The following is a 10512-nucleotide window of genomic DNA, read 5'->3' as shown; positions in this document are numbered from 1 at the left end:
AGGCCGGGGAGGCCGGGCGCGCCCTGCCCGCGGGGACCCGGGCCCCAGCCAGCCCAGGTCGCCAGTGCCCTTCCGTGGAGAGCCCAGAACGTGCTGGAACATTCTGTGGCCGCCCGCCCTTCCTCTCCCAGGGACCCGCCTGCCTCCGTGTCCACCCCAGGGGAGGGGAGGTGACCGCCAGGTGCCAGGCGCCCCCAGACAGAAGGCTGCCTGCGGGTCCTCTGAGGCCAGGGCCGCTCGGCAGTGTGGGTGGGAGGAAGGGCACGTCCTGACCGGACCCGCGGGCAGCGCCCTCGGAGGCCATGCCCAGCAGAGGCCTTCTCATTCATTCAGTGGTCTTCAAATGCCTCCTGGGGCACGCAGACCCCCGGGCTCTGACCGGCCAGGCCTGGGCTCCCCACCGTGAACGTCCAACTGCCCACACAAGCCTCAGGTTCCCCCAGGAGGCGGGGGGGGGGGTCAGACGAGTCCCTGGCCTGCAGTACTTTGGGGGAGGCAGGAATGGGTCATCAGGGCCACAGGAAGGGGCTGACGCAGAGGAGGCAGAGGCAAACGTGTCCCCGGGCGGGCTCCTCCCGCAGGCAGCCTGGGCCGGGCAGCGTCACCCACCGCCCAGCTCCTGCCAGGCCGGCCTGGCCTGCAGCCCCCAGGCCCTGGCGCCCACGAGGCTGCCACGGCTCACCCAGGATCCCCAGACAGTGCCGGGGTGACGTGCACAGTGTGGGGCCTGTTCCTGGTGCTGGCCAGGCAGCCCCTGTCCCAGCCCAAGCCCAGGGACCAGCACCTCCCTCACCGAATCCCCCTCCACCGGAAAGGGCTCCAGGCGATTTTCCCGTGAGCGTGTCATTTTTTGTGACTAAGAAGATTGCTCTTAGAAATAATGGTTCTTGCAAAATTATTTTCCAAGAGGCAGCCATGGCTCCATGGCCTATTTTGTTCTTTGCGGCTCTGAACTGTACTGGGGAATGAACATTTACAGGCATGGCAGAGACCGGGGGCCAAGCGGGGGGGTCAACCTGTGAAGCTCCTCTGCGGCCCTGGGCACTGGGCGCTGGAGCTGCCCCTCAGCTTGTCCAGCCCACCTGGGGCCTGGCCTGGAGAGCGCACCCCGGCCCTGCCCGCTGCTCGGGGCAGCTTCTGAGGGCGCTTTGCCCCCCCCCCAGGGGAGGCAGCTCCTGGACGGCAGCTAAAGCCGTGGGGTGGGGTGGAGGCCGGGCTCCCCACCTGGGGACACTCCCCTGTCTGGGGAAGCAGAGCGCTGCAGGCGATCCACGCCTCCACATGAGGAAGTGGCCGTGGGGTCGGGGAGGAGGGTTTGTCGCTGGGATTGGGGGTATTGTCCTGCGTTCTCCCTTCCCGTGGACCTCTTCCTCCTGTCGTTGAAGTGCAGTGGCTTCTGGCCCGTCCCTGGCATCCCCCGGCCTGGGCCCTCCCTGGGAGCCATCGGAGCGTCCTTGGGTGAGATGACCTGAGCCACCGAAGATTTGCTGAGCGGCTGAACCCAGGGCTCCAGGTCAGCACGGCCGACGGCCCAGCCCCGCACCTGCAGCCCCCGCGCCGTGTCCTGGGTCTGCTTGTCCTGCGCGGGTCCTCTGCCGGGCGGAAGGAAGGCCTGTCCTTGCTGTGGAGGGCGGCGCTGCATCCTGGCCGGGCTGCCCCAGTGCAGAGGGAGGCCGGCGGAGCCAGCGTGGGGCAGAGCAGGACAGCATTGTGCGTGCTGCTGGGTGTGGGGGCGATTCAGCCCAGTCGTGGCCCCCCTGCCCTGCCTCCAGAGCCCTGGGGCCCGGGGCCGCTGCGATGGGGAGGCCTGCGGGCCCGGGGCCGCTGGGATGGGGAGGCCTGCGGGCCGCTGTCACTCTCCCGCAGCACTGTGCTGGGGGCTCCAGAGCCTCTCAGAGGAACCACTGGTGTGTGTGTGTGTGTGTGTGTGTGTGTGTGTGTGTGTGTGCAGATCAGGGCCGCCAAGGAGTTACCCACAGCCGGCCTGCCTCCTGAGTCCCCGCCGTCCACCGCCCGCCCGCCGCGGCTCCACCGCCCCGGCAGCTCCTTCCTCTCCCACCTCGTTTTCCGAACAATTTGCTTGATGTGATTCCTGGCCCAGTTGAACGTGACTAATGGTGTTTACCTGCCGCCACTGGGAGGGCGGGCAGTGTCTGGGCCGGCAGGACAGGAAGAAGGAATGCCCGAGTGTGCTGACCATCCCCCGAGTGTGCTGACCATCCCCCGAGTGCGCTGACCATCCCCCGAGTGTGCTGACCGTCCCCCAAGTGTGCTGACCGTCCCCCGAGTGTGCTGACCATCCCCCGAGGAGTGTGCTGACCATCCCCCAAGTGTGCTGACCGTCCCCCGAGTGTGCTGACCGTCCCCCGAGTGCACTGACCATCCCCTGAGGAGTGTGCTGACCATCCCCCGAGTGTGCTGACCGTCCCCTGAGGAGTGTGCTGACCATCCCCCGAGTGTGCTGACCGTCCCCCGAGTGTGCTGACCGTCCCCCGAGTGTGCTGACCATCCCCCGAGTGCGCTGACCATCCCCCGAGTGCGCTGACCATCCCCCGAGTGTGCTGACCGTCCCCCGAGTGTGCTGACCGTCCCACGAGTGTGCTGACCGTCCCACGAGTGCGCTGACCGTCCCCTGAGGAGTGTGCTGACCATCCCCCGAGTGTGCTGACCGGCCCCCGAGTGTGCTGACCGTCCCCCGAGTGCGCTGACCGTCCCCCGAGTATGCTGACCATCCCCCCAGAGTGTGCTGACCATCCCCCGAGTGCGCTGACCATCCCCTGAGTGTGCTGACCATCCCCCGAGTGTGCTGACCATTCCCTGAGTGCGCTGACCGTCCCCCGAGTGTGCTGACTGTCCCCCGAGTGTGCTGACCGTCCCCCGAGGAGTGTGCTGACCATCCCCCGAGTGTGCTGACCATCCCCCGAGTGTGCTGACCGTCCCCCGAGTGTGCTGACCGTCCCCCGAGTGCGCTGACTGTCCCCTTCTCTTACAGGACAGACGAGGTTGGGACTCGGCTTTGGGCAGCACCATGGAGCCCCTGTTTCCGGCTGGAGCCCTGGGCTGGAATGCCTCCTCGGTCCCTGGAGGTGGCCACAACCGGACAGTGGCTGGGCCTGCGCCCTCGGCCGGGGCGCGGGCGGTGCTGGTGCCGGTGCTGTACCTGCTGGTGTGTGCGGTGGGGCTGGGCGGCAACACGCTGGTCATCTACGTGGTGCTGCGCCATGCCAAGATGAAGACGGTCACCAACGTGTACATCCTCAACCTGGCCGTGGCCGACGTGCTGCTCATGGCCGGCCTGCCCTTCCTGGCCACGCAGAATGCTGTCTCCTACTGGCCCTTTGGCCACTTCCTGTGCCGCCTGGTCATGACGCTGGACGGCGTCAACCAGTTCACCAGCATCTTCTGCCTGACCGTCATGAGCGTCGACCGCTACCTGGCGGTGGTCCACCCGCTGCGCTCCGCCCGCTGGCGCCGGCCCCGGGTGGCCAAGCTGGCCAGCGCCGCCGTCTGGGCCTTCTCCCTGCTCATGGCTCTGCCGCTGCTGGTCTTTGCGGACGTCCAGGAGGGCTGGGGCACCTGCAACCTCAGCTGGCCGGAGCCCGTGGGGCTGTGGGGTGCGGCCTTCATCACCTACACCTCCGTGCTGGGCTTCTTCGGGCCGCTGCTGGTCATCTGCCTCTGCTACCTGCTCATCGTGGCCAAGGTGAAGGCGGCGGGCTTGCGTGCGGGCTGCGCCCGGCGCCGGCGCTCGGAGCGCAGGGTGACGCGCATGGTGCTGGTGGTGGTGGCGGTGTTCGTGGGCTGCTGGCTGCCCTTCTTCATCGTCAACATCGTCAACCTGGCCTTCGCGCTGCCCGAGGAGCCCGCCTCCGCCGGCCTCTACTTCTTCGTGGTGGTCCTGTCCTACGCCAACAGCTGCGCCAACCCTCTGCTCTACGGCTTCCTCTCTGACAACTTCCGCCAGAGCTTCCGGAAGGTTCTGTGCCTCCGCAGAGGCTACGGTGCCGAGGACGCGGACGCTGCCACCGAGCCACGGCCGGACAAGAGTGGGCGGCCGCAGGCCAGCACGCAGGCGCCCCGGGGCCGCGAGGCTGACGGGCGCATGCAGACCAGCAGACTGTGAGGCCCTCCGCCGTCCAGCCTGGGGACCCGGCGTCCGCCATGCTGTCCTCCAGATCGTGGGGTGTGCTTCCGGGTCCTCGGACGGGCCCAGGCTGTGGGTGGACACGGGTCAAGGTATGGGGACTGCTCAGCTGCCCCTCAGCCTGCTGTGCTAGGCTGGGGGCACGGAGAAGGGACACCGGCCTGCCCGAAGTGCCCAGTGCCTCCGCTCCCACCCCGGCCTGACCCCGCCAGCCTCCCGGGATGGGGGAAGGGCCCCCGTGAGGGCTCTGACCAACGCTGTGAAGTGGTGACTGCACCCCAGGCCGGGCTGGACCTGCCCGGCCCCCGCCTGTCGCCTGCGCCCCTCATCGCGGGGCGCACGGTCAGTCCCTCTGGAGAGAAGCAGCCCCACGGCCTCTGTGACTATGAGGGGGACGGGCACAGGACCGCGGCCGGCCCTGGGGCAGCCAGTGCCCACTGGAACCCCCGAGGTACCTGCTAGAGCCCCCCGAGCCTGCCTGCGCCCCCACCCGACACACCACCCCTGGTCCAGCCAGGGTGGCCCCTCTGACCCTGGGCCTCCACGGTGGAGGTGAGGGGCAGACCCCGGAGCGAGCTGTGCACGCGGCAAGGGCAAACACCAGCCAGCGCCGATCCTGGGGAGCCTGCCCCCTTCCACCCTGGCCACAGCACCCCAAGAACCCCAGTCACACCCCGCTGGGGTCGCCAGCACCTCAGGCTTCTGAAGCTGCCAGGAGAAGACGCAAGAGTATGAGTTGGGGATCCCCCACCCTGCCAGGTGAGGCCAGCCGCACCCCCACCGCTGCCCCCCAGCCCTGGAGCCTGACCACGCGGACTGGGCAGGGCTGGGACTGGGGGGGGGGGCCAGCAGAGCCTGGCCCCTGTGCACGCTCTTGTGAGGAGGCTGCTCCCTGATACACGAGAGAATAAATGTTTGATTCTTTCCCAGAGCAAACACTGAGGAGACAGGGCACACTGAAGCGTTCTGGGGGAATGAGGTGAATGGGTGGCCCTGACCAGCCCAGCCCAGCCCAGGCCAGCCCGCCCCGGGGACACCAGACCTTCCTCAGCCCCTGCCTGCCCCGGGACACCAGGCCTTCCCCAGCCCAGCCCAGCCCACCCCGGGACACCAGGCCTTCCCCAGCCCCTGCCTGCCCTGGGACACCAGGCCTTCCCCAGCCCAGCCCACCCCGGGACACCAGGCCTTCCCCAGCCCAGCCCAGCCCGGGACACCTGGGCTCCAGATGCAGGTGGGACTCAGCCAGGCTTCCCTTTCCATGTAGAACTCCTCACTTGGGGTGAGAACAAGGATTTGTGGACAAGTCACTATGAAGAGAACCTTGGAGCTTTGTTGAGTAACTAAGCAGGCCCGCAGGCAAGCAGCAAAAAGCAGACCAGCAGAAGGGCAGGGGCAGCCCCTCTCCCGAGGAGAGACGCACACTGAGACAGCCCCTGGGCTGCGGGGATTTCTAGTGCAGGGCTTCGATGTGATGGAGAGATGGGCGCTTTGTCTTTGCTCTGAGTTTCCCGGTGAAGAACGCATCCTGCCATCAAACAGCTCCTTCTCCTTCTCCGTGGGGTGAGGAGGTGCCCGGCTGTCTGCCTTTTGGGGCGTGTGGCTTACGTTGGGCCACCTTTCTCCCAGGAAGGCATACATCCTGACAGACAGTGCTCATTCTTGGGGCGGGGAATGCGCCCTCAGGAAAGAACGCATCCTGTTGTCCCTCTTCCAAGCAAGGACGGCTCTCCTGTGTTTCTAAAAACCACCTTTCTGAGCTGCTTCCACCAGGTCTCAGTTCCGAGTTCCCCTGAACGACCCTGGTCCCTTCCTCTCAGGGAAGCACGTGAAGGCTGTAAGCTCACAGTCCCTCATTTTCCCGAGTCGATCGGGCTTCTTTCCCCTGCGATGGCTTTGTGGGTAGATGGGCCTTACACTTGAGTCTGGACTCCCGGCAGCCGTTTTCCAGGCTTCACGCCCCCAGCCCAGAGCAGCGAGTGTGGGGCGCTGACGCCGCTGCCCAGATCATCTTTGACTCAAGACTCTGTGGGGAGCCCGTGGGGAGTCCAGACGGGAGCCCGCGTCCCCTCACCCCCCCGGGGGACCCCACCCTACAGGAGGAGCCCAGCTGTGTGGAGGGAGGGAGAGGCCTGGGGCCTGGGGTCTCCCCCATCCTGCCCCGCCTCTGGCCCGAGCCCATGTGCCCGCAGCCCCGTGGGGACCCCAGCCGCGGGGCGCCATGCTCCTCTGGGGCGGGCCTGCGGACAGCGGAGGCTCCGTGCGGTCAGCCTCTGCGGGGTGGCCAGCGTGCTGAACCTGGGCCACCGGGGTGGACAGGCCGCCTGGCCCTGTGGCGGATGAGACGGGGCCCCAAGAGCACAGTCCTTGGTGAAACCGGCCCCCTGGCAGGGCCACTGCGGAGAGAGAGAGACCCCAGAGTGTTCTGGGAAGGCTGTGGGGTGTTCTGGAAGGTTCTATGGTGAATGTATGTCTTGGGGACACTGCCTGGTAGGTGCAGACACATGCACCCAGGGCCCCAAGGGGACTGAGTCGGCAACCAGGGCCCAGACGCCCCCCAAGGTCCGGCGGGAGGCCACGGGGCAACATGGGTCTGCGCGGGCACGTGGGCCTCCACGCCAGGCCGGGGGCACAGGGCAGCGCGGAGCCGCCGGGCTGCGGCTGCGGGCGTGCAGGGCCACAGAGCAAACATCCTGGGTGGCCAGCTTTATGGTCTCTGTCCGCCTCGATGGGTTTTATGGGCCGCCGGGCTCCAGCGCTCAAGTGACCTTGCTCAGGAAATCCGGCCTGCGGGGCAGGGCCGAGGATGGAGGACAGGAGGCGTCTGTTTGCTGGGTGGGGTGGGGTGCAGGCGGGGGGGGGGCCTGCCGTAGCTGCCACCGGCCCCGGCTGAGGGCACCAACACCCCCATCACAGGGGAGCCCGGGGATCCCCCACCCCGTTTCCTGGGGCCTGTCCCCCGAGCTCCAGTGCTGAGGGTGTGGGGAGGGGAGGGAGGGCTGGGGGCAGGGCCTGCTGGGCGCAGCGCGTGCCGGGTGGCCTTGGGCCCCGGTGGGTCGCGGGTCACAGCATTTCACGGGGCATCGTGTTCTCTGGTGTAGTGGGCTTGGCAGTTTCCTGACTCCCACCTGGCGCCCAACACGTTGCCTCCGTCCTTCTACGAGCGTTACCTGTGATAGCCAAGGGGCAGCCCGGACGAATGCCGGCTGAGCAAAGGCGTGAGGAGGGGTCGGGCCCTAGCTCCCGGGATTCCGGGACAGCTCAGGAGCCCAGGACCCCGGGGCTGCCGCAGCCCCCCCTTCCCCAGGGCTGGAGCACGGGGTGCAGGCCCCCACCGACCACCCGCAGGGGAGAGCTCCGCGCTGTGCGAGTTCCGCGTGGTGATGAAGTTGTATTTTTTATTGGAATTCCAGTGTGGGGGCCTGTCCCCTGGCCCACTCGGACCTCTGGGCGCTGGCGGCCTGTGCACGGGCACACGTGTGGGTCCCAGTGCTCTCCTGGCCGGGAGCGTGGCGCTGATTAAATCAGCATGCACAGCTGGGCGGAGGGGGGTCCCCTCCCATCTCCCCGTTGCTGGGGCCTGGTGGAGCCCAGGGCAAGGTTGGCATTGATTGTCTTCTCTGCAAGGACAGCGGCCTTATCGCTCGGCCTCCCTCCGGCGTCTGGCTCTGCAGAGCAACCCCCATCCTGACTCTAGCTTGGCCTCTTCCACATCTTTTTTTTTTTTTTGCATTTTGAATCCCTTGCGGCCTCCAGAAATAAGAGCCTCCCTCCCTCCCCGTCCGTCCATGTCTGCCCACGCCGGCCCTGTGGACCGGCTGGACCTGTGACATTTGCTTTTGTGGCTGCAGCTGGTGCGGCTCCAGGGCCGCTGGGGGAGGAAGGGGGGCCTCCACCCACCTTGCAGTCACCTGGGAGAGGCTGAGGCACAAAGGGAGGAGGCGGGACGACACAGACGCGGCATGGGCGTGCGGGCAGCGGGCGCGGGCGCGCGGGCAGCGGGCGCGGGCGCGCGGGCAGCGGGCGCGGGCGCGCGGGCACCGGGCACAGCAGCGTGCGGCAGCGTCACCGTGGCGGGCATTCCACACTTGAGTCACGTCTCCACGGCCGTCTGTTGCTGGTTTATTTGGAAGTGAGGGTAAGCATTGTCTGCCGTGGCTGCTTTGCACTGTCTCTCCGGTCTCCGCCTCCTGAGCAGCTAGGGGCGCAGGTGTGCGCCAGGGGCTTTTCTTCAGTCTCGTCTTCGATCAAACCTGGGCCCAGGGCTCTGCCACCCAGCCACCTTCCACCCCGAAGGATGGGCCTTCGGTAACACCCCTTCCAAAACAGGGGTCCACCCTCGAGAAAAGCACGCTCCTTTGCAAACGCTTTGGTGATCGCGGAGTCATTTTACCAAACGTTTTCTATCGGTGTGTGCGTCTTGCTTATCATATTCTTGCAGGAGTGGGATGGCTCACGCCTCCTTGGGAGGCTGAGATCGAGAGGCTCGAGGTCTGAGGCCAACCTGGGCATGCACAGACCACTTCTTCACTCCCATGCGCCGGGGGCAGCCGTTGGCTCCGGTCATCCCAGCCGAGCGGGAGGCTGAAATCAGGAGCATGGCAGGTCCTGGACATCCGAAGCAGAAAAGCCAGCAAGGCTCCCTCTCATGGAGAAAGCTGGTGGTGCTCATTCAGCAGGGAGATGAAGACCTGGCGGAGGGGGCAGGGCTGGCACAGGAGCCCTGGAGTCCCGGCCCCTTCCTATTTGGGCGCCTTGGTCTCTACGGGGTCCTCTGCCCCGGGCTTCTGGTTCATGCAGGCAATGGGTGTGGACGCCCGCAGGTTGCCTGGCGCCGGGGCAGCGCCAGCCATTGCAGCCAGGCCCAAGCCCAGGGCCCAGGGCCAAAGTGCAGCGTGAGCCCCTCCCACGGCCACCTCGGGGGCTGGGCTGCCCACGGCAGGGCCAAGGAGGGTCGGTGAAGGTGTGCGCACGGTCAGGACGGCCGGGGGGCGTGGCCATCTCAGCGGCTTCGGTGCGAAGGTGATGGACGAGGACGCGAGCCCAGCAGGGCCACGGTGTCCTTGCAGGGAGTCACGGCCCAGTCGCCGCACCGCCGTGGGCTCTGCTGCCACGCAGGCCCAGCGGCGGACCCCGTGGGGCCCGACCCCAGGCCGGCGCCCTTGGAGGCTCTACTTCCTGACAGACAGAGGACCCTGCAAGCGTCACTCACCCCGTGCTCTCCCGGGACCAGCCCCCCCCCCAGCCCTGCACGGCGGCACGTGGCCGACCCACAGAGGCAGGCCATGGATCCACCCGGCTCCCGTGGCAGCCAACCACCACACACAGCCGGAAGTCGGGCACTGCCGGGCATTTATTCTGCTCTGGGTCTGTGGCGGGGGAAGGTCTTGGGGGGCTTGGCCTCTAAAGCAGGGCGGCAGGGGCCACCAGGTGGCCACTGAAGGCTCCCGGTAGATGGCGTTGTCGCGGTTGCACTGCTGGCGGCCAGCGGCAGCAGCAGGCTCTGGGCCTGCATGCGGCTGTGCTCGCTGGGCTGCGCGAACAGCACGGCCGCGGGCCGCTGGTCCAGCATGATGTGCAGGTAGGCCTCCTTGTAGCTCCAGGTGTGCACGTGCAGGCTCAGGAAGTAGATGCCGGGCACGGCGCAGCGGAAGCGGCCCGCGGCCAGGTCGAAGGCGGCGTCCACGTTCACCAGCGCCGTGTCAAAGGGCACCGCCCGGAAGCCGTCCGCGCTCTGCAGCCCCTCGCGCCGGCCCACGGAGAAGGCCGTGTGGGGGCGCCGGCAGGGGGTGCCCGGGGGCCCCGCCTGCCCCTTCTGGCCTTTGTGGCCCGGCTGCCCACGGGGTCCCGGAGGACCCCCCTTCCCGCTCCGTCCTGAGCGGCCGCGGACACCTTCCTGGCCCTTCTCTCCTGCAGGGGAGCGGGTGGAAGCTGCAGGTCAGGGGCCAGGCCGGGTCAACGGCTGACCTTCACCTCAGCGCTTCCTGGCCTCGGTTTCCTCTGTAAGGGGGTCTAGCCCTGCCCCTCAGGCAGACCCTGAGATGTCACTCCACACGCTACGGCCTAGGTGGCGGTCATGGGGCCGGTGGGAGTGGGGAGCGTGTGTGGACCAGCCCCTGGGCCCCGCCAAGGGCGATCTGCACCCCGAGTGACCACTCACCTTTGAGGATGGTGATGTCGATGGTGGGGCACACGTGGGGAGGTCCTGCCCACGGGTCTCCAGCGCTCGCCCAGGCATCCGGCCTGGAGGCCACAGCCGGGGACCCGGCCTGGTGGCAGCAGGGCACACAGGGCTGACCCGGAAGCCCCAGGCCCGTCCAGGCTCCCACGGGCAGCACCAGGGCCAGGACCATGAGGCCCGGGCCTGCCAT

General features: G+C 67.8%; 2 protein-coding genes across 2 annotated transcripts; one reads left to right on the top strand and one right to left on the bottom strand.

Annotated features, from left to right (window-relative positions):
- Positions 1 to 3028: 3028 nt before the first annotated feature.
- Sstr5 (somatostatin receptor 5) lies at positions 3029 to 4123 on the top strand. Its single transcript, XM_013011435.1, has one exon. The coding sequence runs from the start codon at positions 3029 to 3031 to the stop codon at positions 4121 to 4123; it is 1095 nt and encodes a 364-aa protein (XP_012866889.1).
- A 4760-nt stretch (positions 4124 to 8883) lies between these two features.
- On the bottom strand, positions 8884 to 10512 carry C1qtnf8 (C1q and tumor necrosis factor related protein 8). The gene is made up of 3 exons (XM_013011277.1): positions 10302 to 10512; positions 9569 to 10051; positions 8884 to 9248 (listed from the first exon to the last, which is right to left on the bottom strand). Exons 1-3 carry the CDS (start codon positions 10510 to 10512, stop codon positions 8884 to 8886), a joined length of 1059 nt encoding a protein of 352 aa, XP_012866731.1.

This window comes from Dipodomys ordii, unplaced genomic scaffold (assembly GCF_000151885.1).
Source record: "Dipodomys ordii isolate 6190 unplaced genomic scaffold, Dord_2.0 Scaffold14, whole genome shotgun sequence".
Classification (NCBI taxonomy): Eukaryota; Metazoa; Chordata; class Mammalia; order Rodentia; family Heteromyidae; genus Dipodomys; species Dipodomys ordii.
This window is presented reverse-complemented; position numbering and strand designations above follow the sequence as displayed.